This window comes from Pagrus pagrus (assembly GCF_965226575.1).
Source record: "Pagrus pagrus genome assembly, chromosome: 21".
NCBI classification, from domain to species: Eukaryota; Metazoa; Chordata; class Actinopteri; order Spariformes; family Sparidae; genus Pagrus; species Pagrus pagrus.
In genome coordinates, this window is record NC_140208.1 from 6610590 (window position 1) to 6627725 (window position 17136).

General features: G+C 42.5%; 2 protein-coding genes across 5 annotated transcripts; one reads left to right on the forward strand and one right to left on the reverse strand.

Annotated features, from left to right (window-relative positions):
* Positions 1 to 863: 863 nt before the first annotated feature.
* Positions 864 to 4785, reverse strand: LOC311250178 (proton channel OTOP3-like; the record flags this gene model as incomplete). Its single annotated transcript, XM_084341753.1, has 7 exons — positions 864 to 1034; positions 1116 to 1280; positions 1356 to 2038; positions 3225 to 3379; positions 3477 to 3535; positions 4227 to 4363; positions 4440 to 4785. The coding sequence occupies 7 exons, from the start codon at positions 4783 to 4785 to the stop codon at positions 864 to 866; spliced, it is 1716 nt and encodes a 571-aa protein (XP_084197879.1).
* Positions 4786 to 8812: 4027 nt separating this feature from the next.
* LOC311250142 (pre-mRNA splicing regulator USH1G-like) lies at positions 8813 to 16990 on the forward strand. 4 transcript variants are annotated; one of them, XM_084341714.1, is made up of 5 exons: positions 10087 to 10243; positions 10619 to 10706; positions 14218 to 14665; positions 14753 to 15576; positions 16372 to 16990. In XM_084341714.1, the coding sequence occupies exons 1-4, from the start codon at positions 10195 to 10197 to the stop codon at positions 15572 to 15574; spliced, it is 1407 nt and encodes a 468-aa protein (XP_084197840.1). In that variant the 5' UTR covers positions 10087 to 10194; the 3' UTR covers positions 15575 to 15576; positions 16372 to 16990. The 4 variants fall into 4 exon arrangements, with proteins under 4 accessions (XP_084197839.1, XP_084197842.1, XP_084197840.1 ...); XM_084341715.1 differs by having other exon boundaries at positions 10161 to 10243; positions 10516 to 10706; XM_084341713.1 differs by lacking the exons at positions 10087 to 10243; positions 10619 to 10706 and adding an exon at positions 8813 to 9112.
* The last annotated feature ends 146 nt before the right edge of the window (positions 16991 to 17136 follow it).

The following is a 17136-nucleotide window of genomic DNA, read 5'->3' on the forward strand; positions in this document are numbered from 1 at the left end:
AACATGGAGATACTCAAGTAAAGTACCAGTACCTCAAAACTGTACTTAAGTACAGTACTTGAGTACTGAGTTTAGATTATTGCATTTCAGACCCTGAGTTTATTGTAAGAGATAGTTTATAAACAGATTATTGCAGCATTTTAAACATTTTAAGGGCTGTTAATTTGGTAGTGATCAGGTTTGGAATCAATTACCACCTAAAAAAATTATAATAAATACTTTTTATTTTACTTTCAGCATTATTTTTTTACATATTGAAATGTTGTAGTTTTGTTTCCCATCTTTTTAACTAGTCATAATCTTTCACACCAAACTGGGAGAAAGGCTGACTTTGTGCACGGGGACACGGCCTGTGTTCCAGTACCCATAGTACCAAGTCATTTAGTATGCCAGAAAGACATTTAGACTGTCCCAGTACACAGTATGTCAAATGCAGTATGCCCAAAACAGCAGGATGTATTACAGCATCTGGTTGCATTTTTGCAGCCTGCAAGCCAGCGTGCTTTTCTGGCTATTCTGACCCACAATCCTTTGCACAGCGGATGACACGTTACATCGACTGAGCACAGACAGATGACAGCTTGACAGTATGTACTTTGTGAGGTCAGCTGCAGTATGCACAAAGGTAAACAAGTATGTGGAATGCAGCTTTTGTCACGTAGAAACAGGAAAGAGACAAACACAAAGTCGTATGAACACAATTATCACACATCTGCATGCTGTAGCTTTAAGAAGTCCTTGAATATGAACTAAAGAGCTCAAACCACGAAAAGCAGCCACAACAAAACATATAACCAAATAATTCATAAAAGTGTATCATGTTGTTTTCTCTATGTTAACAGTCATGTAGCCCGTGTTTCCCGTCATGCGGTGATGAGCAGCTCCATCAAAGCTCCCACTGAGTGCATCCTGTAGAAAACACTGAGCGGCTGGCCCAGGTTCACCAGAACAAACCAGGCGGAGAAGCCAAAAAACTGCTTCCCGAGGCCGTTCTCAAACTGAGGGTGGACTCCGAATGCGGGGATGACCCACAGCTGCAGGGAGAGGACACATGGATGTGTTTTATAAATGCAGAAACAATGAAGGAGAGTGTTTCTCTGCAAACGTGACATTACCATGACGTTGGAGAGGATCAGGAAAGCACAGATCTCTTTTGTCGCTCGTTTGGTCCAGGGTTTTTTCCCATCATGCTCTTGACCAGCAGCTGGTGTGTTCCCCTGCAGCAGTGATATATCCGTCTTCCTCTCCTCTTGTATCGGCGCAGTGACCTTTTTCTTCGGCTGTGGGGCAAAACAAAACCTATTCATGACTGCAAGTTTACAAAACACCGGTGAAATGCAGTTGTTGGCGTTTACCTTGAAAATGCTGCTCCGCCGCTTCTCCTTCTTCTTGGCGAGGAGATTGGGGTGTCTGTGGAGGCCCTCGATGATGAAGATGTTCTGGAGGATGAGCTCCAGCAGGCTGAGGAGGGAGTAGGACAGGTCGAGGCTCCCCAGGGGCCCCTCGGTCCCCACGGCGAGGGCCGCCACCAGGGAAAAGTAGGACAGGGCGAGCTGGCCCAGAGCTGCGGCGACCAGGAGGAGCACATCCAGGCTACGAGTCGGGTTGTGTCCTCCTTCTTTCGCCCTCCTCTCCAGCCTGTGGACCAGCATCCCCGCCAGGCAGCAGAGAGACATGACAGGCATGACGCCTAAGTGGTAGCCGTAGAATATGAGGAAGGCGGTGAGGCGACGCTGCTTCTGACCCACCCACACCTGGTAGAGGATGAAGACGGTCACTCCTGCGACGAGGACGAGGGCGCCGGACACGAGGCCGAATAGGATCCCACCTTCATAGACGATATGAAGGGTCAGCTTCTGAGTGACGTGGTGGTGATCTGGACTCATCCTGCGGCCCACGTTCTTCCACATCACGTAGATCATGCAGCCGGCCATCAGGTAGTACTCCATGTTGAAGGGGTAAAGGACTTCGACGGCTTTCCTGAAGGTGAGGCAGGCTGCACTCGCACTGCACTGACAGAAGGTCGAGTTGGCAACTCCTGGAAGCAGGCATGGAGAAACAGACTTACCAAATGTTTTGCTTTAACTTATCATTCTGAAATAAAAACTGAGGTCACAGTATGATGGCACCATCTGCATGTAGATTGGTTCCCTAGAAACATCACTTTCACTCTACAATTAAGTCTGCCACCAGGACGGATTTTTGGGAGTCACACCGGACCTTCTGGAGGGATAAACACCCAAAGTCACATTGGACCTTCTGGAGGGATAAACACCCACAGTCACATGGGACCTTCTGGAGGAAAAAACACCCCACAGTTACATTGGACCTTCTGGAGGAATAAACAACCCACAGTTACATGGGACCTTCTGGAGGAATAAACAACCCACAGTTACATGGGACCTTCTGGAGGAATAAACAACCCACAGTTACATGGGACCTTCTGGAATAATAAACAACCCACAGTCACATGGGACCTTCTGGAATAATAAACACCCCACAGTTACATGGGACCTTCTGGAGGAATAAACAACCCACAGTTACATGGGACCTTCTGGAATAATAAACAACCCACAGTCACATGGGACCTTCTGGAATAATAAACACCCCACAGTTACATGGGACCTTCTGGAGGAATAAACAACCCACAGTTACATGGGACCTTCTGGAATAATAAACAACCCACAGTCACATGGGACCTTCTGGAATAATAAACAACCCACAGTCACATGGGACCTTCTGGAAGAATAAACACCTGCAGTCACATCGGACCTTCTGGAGCAACAAACACCTGGAGTCACACCGGAGCTGTTTATGGAAGGGAGGAGAGCTCACAGCTACTTTTTAACTTTGGGATTTAAAACTGGATTTATCTTCATTCCTGTTTATCAACCTGAAACTGTCAAGTAAAGTAATCTGGCTGTTTGGGATGAATACCTTTTCATTTGAGTAACACTATTAAACGTGAACGATTGCGTGAAAGTTTTTACACGATAAGTTTATTCATGTTTGCCAACTTCCTTCCTCTCTCTCCTGAAAGATATAGAGACAGGCGAGCAAATGAAACGCATCGTTAACCTGAGTAAACTTGTATTTCTCTGGTTTGAACACTGTTGGAAACATATGGGATAATGTATTTACACAACTCAACAAAATGAATAAAAAGGTCTCATCGTTTCCAGACATTTCAATGCAGGAATGTTACATAATATATCTTTAACTACCTGTTAAATCAGAGACGTCTGCTTCAGATGATTTAGTGTTGCTAAAATCGAGCTTGTCTTCTTTTTCTAACTCCATCTCTGCGTGGATGGTGTCCTCGGTCACTGCGTTCAGCCACAGCAGCAGGTCAGCAGAGAGGATCAACATCAGGCCGGACCTGCATCGAACACAACGTGCAAATATAAACAGATTCAAGTATGAAGGTAAAGACATAAAAACAAAGACAGTAGAATATACAGTATAGAGAGATGCACCTGGTCATTATCTTGTGTCTGTGGATGCAGTCTTTGGAGTGAGCCCACAGTAAATATGTCTGCAAGGGGAAAACAAAGCTCATATTCAAAAGGGAATAATAACATAGCCTTAAGGACAGATATGTAAGAAATTAAAGATTAATATATTAAGATGATTCTTTTAATAATGCAATCTGGTGCTCAAGTGCTTCATTGGAATGAAGTGTGAAGGAGACATGCAAACAATGAGCCAGAGGTCTTTTGTTTGTTTGCATTTTTGGTTTGCATCCTGTCGAGAACAGAAGCGTTGATTTTACATCTCACAAATCCCTCAATTCTTCTTTATAACATGTCTGCCAGCCTGCACAGTTTGAATAAATTAAACTGTATTCAGGTTCAGGTTACTTTATTTGGACCCAAAGGTAACAGACAAACATAATGAAACGAGAAGAAACTAAAACTTGCATGTCTTCTAGAAATTTGAGGCAGTAAATTAAACAAGTTGTTAGATTTAGACTTGATGATGATGATAACCATAAGATGCAATTAAAAGTAGGCCTTTGAGTTAAGATACTATCCTGAGATTTAAGGGCTGATTGTATAAATTCTGGGTTTAGATAAACTGTATTGACCAACTTAAAAAATGGCAACAGTTACCTTTTTCTGCAGATTCTGCTCTCATTCTTTTATCATTTTATTCAAATCTTTGCACTTTTTCAATCTTTTTTTTTCTTGTGAAGCAGAAAAAAGAAGAGATATAAATATCTTTACCTGCAGAGCGAGGAAAGGAGCCTCGATGAATGGAGAGAGCACTTTAGCAGCCGGCTTACACTCCCTCATACTGATCAGATAACCGATCCTGCAGATGTACAGCAGCAGACTGAAGGCAGCGAAAAGCATCAGCACCACTGCAGAGAGGAAACAGACTTCATTACAAGATCCAGAACTTATATTCTGTCATAACGATGAAACTCTGGAGCTCACCGGTGACAGTGATTCCCCCGGCGTGGTGGTCTTTGTGTGGACAGATGTCGGGCTGTCTCCTGGCCCACAGCAGGTACCACAGGAGCCACACCAGACTGGCCCCCAGCAGCAGCAGCATGAACACCTGGGGCTCGTGGTGCTTCAGGCCCTCGGGGTTAAAAGCCTCTCCGGCCACCAGAGCGGCTCCCAGCAGCACCACGTTCAGACCCAGCAGACCTGAGATCAGCCGCCTGCCGCTGGGGGCCCAGACCAGCAGAGGGTCAAACTCCGGCTCCTGTTGGTCCGAGCTCTGGACTGGCTCATTGCTGGGAGAGTCCAGCTCTGTGACTCCAGGATCTGAATTCATATTTGTAGTCCTTCTTCTTCTTCTTCTAAAATCTCTCTTTAGTTTATTTCCCCCTCCGTCTTCTTTTAATCTCTTCCATCTAGTTGTCAGGCTTTACTCTCAACATGTGAAGGCATGAAAGGAGCTGGTATTCCTCTTGAGCCGCCTTCCAACGCTGGCGTAGGTGTGGCCACGATCCAGAGCATTAATAACGACACACCTTTCATAGGAAAAGCGACAGGGATCGTGTTTACTTTTCATGCTCACCTGTTTTTCCCTGTCAAGCCACTTGAACCTTCACCTGAACGAGCGAGGTTTCCTTCACGGCCTCAGACAACCCGAGCAGAGTCTCTGTCACACTTCAGCTGAGTGTTTTTCTAAAAGTCAGCGAGGTTATTTTACTTTGGAAGGGTTTATCAGCCGGGCTCTGCGTCACTGTTTGCGTACAGTCGACACCAGGAACTGATTATGAACTTCACCTCACTCTTATCACTGCAGTGCCTCGAGTAGCAGCCAGTGGCTCAGTCAAAGCTGATAACCTGCCACAGCTGAGTTTCACTCTGATGTGAATGAATGTACGGGAGGTTTTTGCATGATTCAAACACCTCACATCACAGCTTTAACTTTTGTGAAACATGTTGAATTGTATTAGAAATCTGAGGGTTTTCCATTCATTCTGTTTACTCTGTTTTAAATGAACTCTTGACATCATTAAACTTGAGGGCGTACCCTCGATGATTCCTGGAGATTTAAAGGTTGAATGAAAAAGTTAATCATGTAAAGCAACTTCGAAGTATGCAAAAAGATTTTATTAATGCACAGCGTATGTGATCTGTAGATAAGGAGTTGCAGACACGCCCTTAAATGTGAGCTGTGGAGTGTATTTAGTAGTTAAAGGGTCATTACAATGTTTTTGCATGTTTTAGCCCATTTGCTGTACTTTACCAGGTGAGCTATTTGTCAGATTTAGCCTACTTGATAAAGGTTGGATAATCAAAACATGGTAAAAAAAAAAATTAGACTATAGAGGTTAAAACCAGTGCTTCAAATCCTTCCTGTAGGTTTTGCTGCATGGACTCTTTAGACGTCTGTGACTGAAGTTGAACAGATGTCTAAAATTACAGTGTAAAAACTTTTATGTTGAACCGTGTAAGGATGTCACCTGGACATCACTAGCCAACGTTGAAAAGAGGTCAAAAATAGACGTAAAGAAGAAAAACTTTCACTCTGGCTTTCCACTTGACATCTCTTCAACGTCGGCAAAGATGTCGAAAAGACGTTTTTGGATATATTTTTGCTCAGTGGGCTAAAATGCCAACATTTTAGTCAGGCAACTGGGCTGTCCATGACCAAACAGTGAGTGGAGTGTGTAGTTTGTAATCTGGTTTTACAGCTGCTGAAGATGAGAGACTAAACAACTCCCATCTGTCTGCTTCAGACAGCAGCTGATCAAATAAAGCCATAGATCAGATAAAGGCAGACACATTATTAAGACCATCATTTTTGTGATGCACCACTGACAAAACACATCAGGAGAAGCCTGAGATTTATTAGACGAACTGAAATTAATTAAACCATCGCAATCTTCGTGAAAAGACGAGACAATGAGCAGTCAAAAGTCAGATACCACAGGAGTGAAACTGCAGCCAGCAGAGCTCCGCTGTGTAAATCACGTATTTGTTTAGTGGCTGATTCCTTTCTGTGAGTTCATGCACGGCTGCAGCCCATCAGACTGATGTGAAGTGAAGTCAGGTGAAGATAAATCAATCACTGTTTCATAACATCATCAAACATGCTGCTTACACACATCGATTATCTGGCTCGAGGAACATATCAGCACTGTAATGGCCTGTTAGATTAAATAAAGTGTTTCTACAGCTGATGGCTCCTGAGAAATGTGTCTGTACTTTTATATTTTTAGAAGTAGGCACAATACAATAATCAAAGAATCAGATGAAGTTTCAGTTTGCCCTATTTTCCACCCTCATGCCTTTTTTATCAAGCATTAAATAACTCTTAATTGAGTGTTTGGGGATAAAAATAAAGCGATTTCATGAATGAAAAATTCACATCGACGTACATGATCTGTCTCCTGGCCTTTTGATAAGAAATTGATCGACTCACCTGTGGCTGCTGGTCAATCATCTGAAGAATCAGCTCACACCCGGAACAGAGTCAGTGACGTCTACCTGATCTAATCTACTCTACAGGCCTTTTTTTCACACTCTGGCACAATAGTCCACATTACTTAACTCTACTGTCTTCTATTATATTCCACTGTCCACATGCTGCTGTCTTCTGCCTGTATTGTCCCTCACAGCACTGGACTCTGTTTACAATATTGTCTTTCATTATGTTGTGTTTTATTACAGATGATCTCAGTCCAATAGTCCACATGTACTCAGATACTACACTGCCCTCTGTTCTGTTCTGTTCTCATCTGTTCTTCTTCTCTTTTTCATTTTCTGACACATTTTGTTTGACTCACTTTGTTTTCATGTAAACATTTGTATTTGAAAACATCAAGGCAAAGGAAAAATGTATAATATCCCAAATAATGTTAAAATAAATGAGTTAATAAATCATGAATAGATAAATGAAATGGGAGATGTTCTAGCGATCAATAAGGGTTTATACCAAAGAGTTAATACCAAAGTTTTATCAGTTAATACCAAATCAGTTATCTTGAGAGAGGAGGAAGTGCAATGATTCTGGTTGAAAGCCAGTTGTGCAAATCAAACAACAGGATACTGAATCATTAGTAGTTGTAGCAGCATCACAAAAACTGTTTGCACACAAAGATTGTTATTGAAGTGCTTTTGTCAACTCCATTCTATTCTATTCTATTGTAACTACACTGGATCTGGAATGTGAACAAAAAAATAGGACAACAGCTAAGTACTGAACTTTTGTCTCCCTCTTGTGGCATTTAATGAAACATTTAGCTACAGCTGTGCTTTGAAATATTCTAAATAAATAAATAATAAATAAAACCACCACAAACAAAACAATGAATAAAATGTAAGAAGTAACACTTGTTGGTGTTGTACTGAAAATGCTAAGGAAAATCTTGCTGGTTATTCTGCCATCATGTTGGTGACACTCTGATGGAAACAGGCATAGGGAGGTCCCATATAGACATAAATACTGTACATAAGTCAATGTCAATGTACATTAAGAGTTGACATACATGATGAGAGTTTTTTATTTACTTTTTTGCATACACATTCTTTTCTATTCTATTTTTTGTATGTAAATATTAGCATTTTAGCTCAATAGCTTCCAGGTCATGTGATCAATTGACTCAAAATCAGTGTGGGATCATGTAACTACACTGGCTGCATGAGGTACGCCTCTTGTTTTTACATTTTATATCTGTTCATAATTTTTTATTAATTTTTAGGCTATATGTAAATATTAGCATCTTAGCTCAATAGCTTTAAACACAGTATCTCTGCTTTAAATATCCCACATTTTTATTTTGAAAACAGGAAGTCGGTACAAGCTTAAGAAGTCACCCCACAAAGGAAGACTCTTTCAGTTTATCACAAATATTAGCATTAAATCATCATTTTGAGGGTACATGGTTTTCACTGGGCAGGAAGGGTTTGAAATATGTAACCAGCAACGTAAATGATGTACAGTAGTGGAGTAGAAAGTGCAGTATTTGTCTCTGAGATACAGCGGAGCAGACAAAATTGAAGTTGCATGGAATCCTAATATGTCTAGTCAGCACTTGAGTAAATATACTTACCCTTCACCACTGGGTAAGAGCCTTATACTGTGTTTTGTGTGTGTTTGTTTTCAGAATGAGGGAGAGAGACAACATGAAAAAGGGACAGGAAGAGAGGGACAACAGGTAAAACACATAATACATGTGTATTCTGTTAAAATGTATCTGTATAATTGACCTGTTGTTTGTGTGTTGTCTTCTCATTTCAGAGGGCCCCATGCCTGCCTTTGCCTTGGGCCCCACATTTCTTAAATCCGCCACTGGGTCCGCTGCTTGTAGCCCCGCCTCTACCTGACAACAGCACGCCTCGTGCTCGTCTCCTTAGTAACCAGCCTGTCAGTCTGTCCGCACCGGACACGCCGAGTCCCGGGCTGACCGTGGTCCAGAAAACGGGACAGAACCGTCCAGAACCTCCATGGAACCGACCCCAGAGTGAGCGCAGGGCGCCGCCATGAACGACCGGTACCACCGGGCGGCCCGGGACGGCTACCTGGACGTGCTGAAGGAGGCCACACGGAAGGAGCTGAACGCCCCAGACGAGGATGGGATGACACCGACCCTGTGGGCCGCGTACCACGGCAACCTGGAGGCGCTGCGGCTCATCGTGAGCAGAGGGTGAGTCCGAGGAGCAGGGACCAGGAGCCGGGTACTGATCCACTGGTCCAGGAGCAGAGTTTAACTTTGTTTTGTCAGAGAGGGTAAAGTAACGGACCTGTGTCCTCAGAGACCTCCTGTCAGCCAGGGAGATTTATTTATTCTCTCCTGATGTTATTTTCTTTCAGGGACAGTTCACTGGACATGCTGTCAGCGTGTTTTCTTATTTCACTCATAAATCTGTGGAAGCTCGGTGGAAAAAATATATTACCCTGGTAAATCATAATAATGAGATGAAGAGTAAAATGTACCCCATAAAGTCTACGTTTTCAATCTCATAATTTAGTTTTTTTATCACATGATTTTGTCCTTTTATCTCTTAATTATGTCTTTTTCACATAATTTAGACATGTTATCACTTCATTTTGTTTTAAAATCCCACAACTGTTCTTTTAATCCCATAATAATGACTTTTTTCACATAATTTATACTTTTTTATATCAGAGTTTGGCCTTTTTATCCCATAATTGTCTTTTTAAGGCTAAATTCTCTATTAAATTAATTGCCAGCTATTCTGATAGTTAATTAATTGGTTAATTCTCTGATCGCAGCTTCTTAAATGTGAATATTTTCTGGTTTCATTCCTCCTGTATGACGGTAAACTGAATATCTTCGGGTTGTGGGCAAAACAAGACATTTGAGGACGTCATGTTGGGCTCGAGGAAAACACTGATCGACTTTTTCCCCATTTTTTTCTGACATTTTATAGACCAAACAACTAATAAATTAATTAATTAGCTGCAGCCCTAGTTCAGTTCCCATTTTGCTGTCAGATAGTTAACATAAAAAATGTATTTACAGAAATGGAAACTCTTCATGTGCCGGCTCACATCAGCCTGAATCTAAAAACATGGGGCCACACACGCTCCGGCCTCCGTCACTAATGTAATCAGTGCAGCTGCAGATGGAGCTCTGTACATTTTAACAGCCTGATTACAGAGAAAGGTCACTGCAGCCGGACATCAAACATGTGAGACATAAACACACACTCACACTCTATAAGGAGCAGAGAGAGAGAGTGTGTGTGTTGATGCATCTGAAGCATGATGACTTTATATTTAATGTGGCTCAGGCTAATCCGTTACATAGCAGGTGAGTGCAGGTGAAAGGTTTTAATCTGATCTGAGACGTTTTTTATACCGATCGATTACTGAAACGTCTGAACAGAAACCGACTGTCAGCTCACAGGCTTCAGATATGAGTGAAAACTGAGACAATTAAAGGAGGGTTCAGGTGTAAGTCTATATTCTGTGAGATTAGCTGTGGCTGATGTATCAGAGAGTCTTTTGTCGAAGGTTTGGGAGCAGCAGCCTCTCACGCAGGATAATATTTACTGTCCCGGTCCGTCATGCTGCTGCTGGCAGGTTTATAAGGCGAGCAGTAAAGAGGAGGCAGTTGGGTTTGATGCCGGAGCGACTGCAGACACAGGAAAGGTCACAGTGATGGATAGGGCGTCTTCTTCATCAGAGCGACCCTGCAGGACTCAGTGCAGAGCGACTATGAGGCGAACGACGATGACTGAAGCTGAGCTGCAGGTCAGAGCTCACAGCAGGAGGTAAAGGACAGAAGTAGAGAAGCTTTTAGATCGATTTAACAGAAAATGTTCATTTTTCTTTGAACAACTTTTCTGATTTTCTTTTCTTTTTGATTATAAGTGCTGCAAATATTTTCCTGCTAAACCTTTTTATTTATTTAACAAAATAAGACAAACTCCTCGAGTCGCCAAAGTAGTCATGATCAAAAACTATGATATAAGTAGTCAAATATAAGTAAACCAGGGCTGCAACTTGGGTTTATCTTCATTATTGGTTAATTTGTCTCTTATTTTCCGGAGTAGTCAATGAAGTGATCATCACAGTTTCTCAGAGCCCAAAGTGACGTCTTCAAATTGCTTCTTTTGTCCAACCAACAGTCCAAAACCCAAAGACTCTTCATTTGCTGTCATAAATGTCAAAGAAAAGCAGCAAATCTTCACATTTAAGAAGCTGGAACCAGAACAATGTTTGACACATTTGTGTGAAAAGTTACTAAAACGATCAATTCATCATCAAAGTATTTGGTGATTAACTTTCTTTCAATCGATTCAACAATTAATCGACTTTTCGTTCGCTGTCATAAGTAAATACACCAACTTTAGGTACGTGCACAGCTGGACTGAATTTGGCACAATATCAGCTTAAAGAGATCTTCATCATTATTACCTGATATTAATGCTCTGTCTTGAAGAGGGGGCATATGAAAAATGTGGTGCTAAAGTCCTTGAAGTTTAAGTTTAACAAGTTTAACATTTAACTAAATCAGCTAATGTGCTTCATCAGGACTGTGTGTGTGTGTGTGTGTGTGTGTGTGTGTGTGTGTGTGTGTGTGTGTGTGTGTGTGTGTGCGCTTTCAGAGTGACCAAACAACCAGCTGACTCACTGTCATCAAATCTTGCTGATTAGTGCATGAAAATACATAACTGTTTTGTTTTGTAGCTCATAGAAATCAAGAAATATAAAAATCTCTGACGTGAAATTAACAACAAAAAAAGTAACTTTGGCAGATAAAGGGAAATGATTGAGAACAAAAGCTTTCAGGTCTCCATCATTTAATATGATATTGTGCTCACATTGTACGCTCTCTTCAGTGTAGTTGTACTTAAATACATTTTCTGTCATAGTTGAGTTATCATGCTAAAATATGACTCTGGTAAAACTGAAAGTCAACCATATGAATAGTATTTTAGGAAAGTTGTCCTCAGTAATTTTGTGATTTTTCTGATTTTAAATGATTTTCTGATGCTAGATCAATAGATGATGTAATCAGATTACTGATTTGAAGTAATTAATTTAAAACGGTTCAGCAGGCAGAATGTTTACCATGTTCGGTGTCTTAGTTTAGCATGTTAGCATGCAAAAATTTGGATTTTTCAAGTATTTTTGGTCGGAAACAAAAGTAAAGGACGAAAATGAATGTTTGACTTGTTGATGGTGCTAGAGGTAAAATCAGCCGGCGCTTGTTGGGATATTTCAGTCTGGATCAAAGTGGATTAACCGACAGACCTACATTTACATGTCCAGCGCCACACTGTTATCACGGCTACAAGCGGGATGATATTCCATCACCACTGGTTAGTTTCTGGGTCTATGAGCACATAACAAAGCTTGTCATGCAGCCTGCTGTGTGCTCTGTTACGGCTCAACAAGCCCGTTTTTGTTAGGAGGCCCCTTCAGAGGTTAACCCGGCCGTGGGAACTAGAGTGTTTATACTCAGGCTCCGGGCACATTTCACCTGGTACCGAAGAAACGATGTTGTCCTTCCTGTATAAGGAAGATACAGGAGGTAAACATGTGTTTGTTTGAGTTTAGTGTGTCGTCCCTGAGTCAGAGCTCCTGGCAGAGCTGCAGACGGTCGAGTTACTATCAGAGATGGTTCAGTGCGACTCGTCCTCTGTGTTACTACGCTGATGCATCTCATTTTAGAATATGATCTGCTCCACTGCCCTTTCAGCTGACAGACATAAAAGTAAAATATGACTCTGAACTTAAAAATAAACCTCATACTATCTGCTCTGACATCACCTGAGATATCTGCCCGCTCTGCCAGCGTGCAGCGCGGCTCTGAAATCAGGGTTCATGATGATGAGGCTGGCGACCCGGCGGTGTGTGGTGACCGTGTCTCTGGGTGTCTGCGGAGAAAAAGACTTGGTGTGTGGGATAAATAATGCAGAGTCACCTCTGTCATGTTTAACCTGCAGCGCTTCAATTATTCATCAGGGCTGAGCCATGAGGGCGGAGAGAGAGCGGGAAGGGGAGGGGCCTCAGGTCAATACAAACACTGAGCAGACATGTTTATATATGAAGCGAGGAAGAGTCGACACGCTGCATGTGTGTCAGTGAACTGTAATCAATATGTCACCAAGAGACAAACTCGAACTGTTGTTGCTTGCACAGCATTATGGGTAGTTCTTTAATGACGTCACAGTAATAAAGGGATGTAACTGTGACAAGTAATATTACTGCCATTTTACAAGAGTGGGAAATGACCACTCAACTACATTTTGGAGGTAAATACTGTAGTTTTACTCTGCAAACACTACATTTATCTGATGACTTTAGTTACTAGTTACTTTGCAGATTACATGCTCCGTCAGAGCCAAAGTAGATTCCAGTAGTAATACATATAATTTACTTTTACTCAAGTATGACTTCTGAGTACTTCTAAAGGACTATTCACGGTACATTTTTAGGCTACAAGTAATGATTGTCATCATAATTTGTCAATCAATCTTTAAGTAAATTACTAAGTAGTAAATTACAATTTGGAGGTATTTGTACTTTCTTCAGTAATTTAATTTTCTGTTACTTTATACTTCCACTCCACCACACTTAGGAGGTAACTATACTTTTATACCACTACATTTATTTGATAACTGTAGTAACTAGTTACTTAGCAGATTCAGAGCCAAAAGAAGCACATTTTTAAATTGATTGAGAATTGGTTAAAGGTCAAAGAATTGTGAAAAATGTCCACAGTTGTGTCTTTAGATGCCTTGTTTTGTCGGACCAACACATTTGAATAGCTGCTGTGTCAAGGTTTCCTATAGTGGATACAAATGATCCGATGTTACACTGTTACATTACCTAACTTAAGTAAGTTCAACATGCTACGAGCCTCTCTGTACAGGAGATGTAGTGACATAATTGCAGGTCATGTGAGTCATCTTACTTCCCATCTTCAGTCTGTAGTGTAAGAGGATCAGCAAAGTGAGCTTGAGTTTCTCAGTGAACCTGGGTTAAGTCTGCACTGTACCAGATCTCTGTGTAGGTAACAAAACTACTTGGTGAGGTTTAAAGAAACTCGCCGTTTACTTTTGGTTTCACGTGAACAAGAACAACGGTCTGAGATTACAGTCCTGTGTTCGTGAGGTGAAACAAATGAACCAAACGCTGCCTTAAACTTTGAAAAATGATCATTAGTAATGTTTTATATCAGGCAAAATGTTTCTTTTAGATAAACAGCAGAAATCATTTAAGTAAAAATACTGCTGTGATTCAACATGGCTTCTCGTCTCTTCTGTCTTGCAGAGGTGACCCGGACAAGTGTGACATCTGGGGCAACACGCCGCTCCACCTGGCAGCTGCCAACGGCCACCACAACTGCCTGTCCTTCCTGGTGGCTTTCGGTGCCAACGTGTGGTGTCTGGACAACGACTACCACACGCCGCTGGACATGGCCGCCACCAAGGGCCACATGGACTGCGTTCGCTACCTGGACTCCATCGCCGCCAAGCAGATCACCCTCAACCCGAAGCTGGTCAGCAAACTGAAGGACCGGGCGTTCCGCGCCGCAGAGCGCCGGATCAAAGATTGCGAGAAGCTCCAGAAGAAGCACCATGAACGAATGGAGAGGAGGTTCATGAAGGAGTCGGCGGCTTTAGACAACTTGGACGCTATTAGCTTTTCTAGCTACACCAGCGGCAGCACGCTGAGCCGCAAGTTCAACACCGTCACCTCCAACATGCCATACTCACAGGTGGTTACTCTTTGAATTTAAGCTGCAGTGATCTACATGGAGGTTTGCAGTCTTTTTAAATCCTTATTGTCTTTGCTTCCCTCTCAGGCCACGCTGCATTCCACAGCCAAGGGCAAGGCCAAGATCCAGAAGAAGTTGGAGAAGAAGAAGCAGGTCGATGGAACCTTTAAGATCTACGAGGACGGGAGGAAAAGCGTGCGCTCGCTGTCCGGCCTTCAGCTTGGCAACGACGTCATGTTCCTCAAACAGGGCACGTACGCCAACCCCAGGGAGCGGTCGCGCCTCAACATCCGCGACATGTTCCACCCCGACAATGACGACGACGCCGACACCGTCTCCCGTGCCATGAGCGACCCGGGCCTCCACGAGGCTGCGTACTCTGAGATCAGCGCCGACTCCGGACGTGATTCCCTGTTCACGCGACCTGGGCTCGGCACCATGGTGTTCAGGAGGAACTATATGAGTGGAGGCATGTTTGGGATCGGGGCGAGGGATGAAGGGAGCGTAGCAGGGAGTGAACCCGTGGGTAGGGCGCCGAACGTTCGTCTACGAGGACGTCTGCCTCGACGCTCGCCCAGCTTCGATGAGGACAGTATTGGCAGCGCGTTGAGCCTGCAGGAAAGAAACCTCCAGGAGCTGCCCTGGGAGGAGACGGATGTTGGTCTGGATCAGGACTTGGAGCCAGAGAACAGTCCTCTGGAGACCTTCCTGGCCTCTCAGAGCCTCAGTGAGTTCATGCAGATCTTCAGGAGGGAGAAGATCGACTTGCAGGCTCTGCTGCTGTGTTCAGATCAGGACCTCACCAGCATCCATATTCCTCTGGGCCCCAGGAAGAAACTTCTGGACGCCTGCAAGAGACGCCTGGAAACGATAGATGAACCAGAGGCCATTGAAGACACAGAGCTTTGAAGGTCAGTGTGGAGTAATCAACATTTTGTTTTAATGGGAAGAAACACTGTCCTTTACTTCCAGATAAACATTTATTACCAACTGTTTAGGGCCTTGACTTAGACCCCTGGGGAACCCTGGCGTAGATGAATTTGCAAGACGTAATTAAGACGTAAAGTCTGCGTTTAATTGTACTTTTTTTAATTAGAAGCTGGAAAGTCTGATTAGTCTCGAACTCATCGTTATCACTGATGCCACTTACACCCCATTTACACCTGGTTTTAAAAATTCATCTGTATCCGAATAAAAACGATCCATTCTTGCCTTTGCCTTTATACCAGGTATAAATCATCCCCAGACTCCCTTTAAAAACCCTGGATTTTTGTGGGTTGTTGAGCTCGGGGAGACTTTAAAAACTTAGTAAAACAATATATGTGATAAATTCTTAATTATCTGTCCCCTCTTGTAAATTCGGCATATTTAAGACATTAAGTTATTCCTCTCTTCATAACATGATCGCATTTTAATACAAGGTGTTAGATACACTCAGTTAGGAACCGTACTAAGTTAAAAAAGATGAATTGACTGCAGCCCAGGTTCAGTTACCAGAGCAAACTTTCATGATGCCTCCACGGGACAGATTTAGCTTTCTTACAGGCTAAATGGCACCATCTAGTGGCACTGTGTGATACACCGGATCAGATTTCATAGCTGTGGAAGCCTGCAAGCCGTTTTTAGTTGCATTGCACTTATGCTGATAATCATTAAACATTATATCAGTCATACATCATGTTAATGTTTTTTTGTTTTATTCACAGGATTAACACAAAATGAGGATGCGTACACGATGCTGCCTCCATGTGCTGTTAGTACTTCCCAGTACAGTCAGTGGAGACAACATGGAGTCTGACTGAAACTTTGCCACATATACAAACTCTCATCCAGTGTCTGTTACTGTAACTCCTGATATATTTGTATTAACTCATGTACCATAGAATGATTCATGTATTAGTGAATGTAGCTTATCCTTTATTACGTCTTCACTGTACAGTTTTCTTACTTTGGACACGTTATTTCCCTCCATGGCACATAAACACTGGTGACCTACTATTAACGGGGTTATTTATGAATGAAGCAGCCCCAGACTGACGGCTGCTCTGCAAACACTGTTGCAATAGTAAAAACAATGGGGTGGTTCTGTGGGGCTGTGCGAGTGTGTGCTAGATAACACTGTTATCTCAGGTTGCTGCGGGCGTATTTGGTTTCACTGAAGGTCTGTGTGTGTCTGTGTGTGTGTGTGTGTGTGTGTGTGTGTGTGTGTGTGTACTTGAGAGGATGACTGTGCATGAATGTTGTTTAAAAATATCTGTTTTTTTGTATCTGAAGATGTTCCTGCAACTATAATTATGTTTTATTAAAATAAAGGGAAAAATATTATGTTTTGTTCGTGTGTGTTGAAATATTTTTATTTTCCCAACAACCCTAAAAAAAGAGCAAACTGAAAAGTGTATTTTATCAAGTAAACTTAAGTACACACAAGTATATTTCTCAAGTCTACTTTATCTATTAAGTACACTAATATG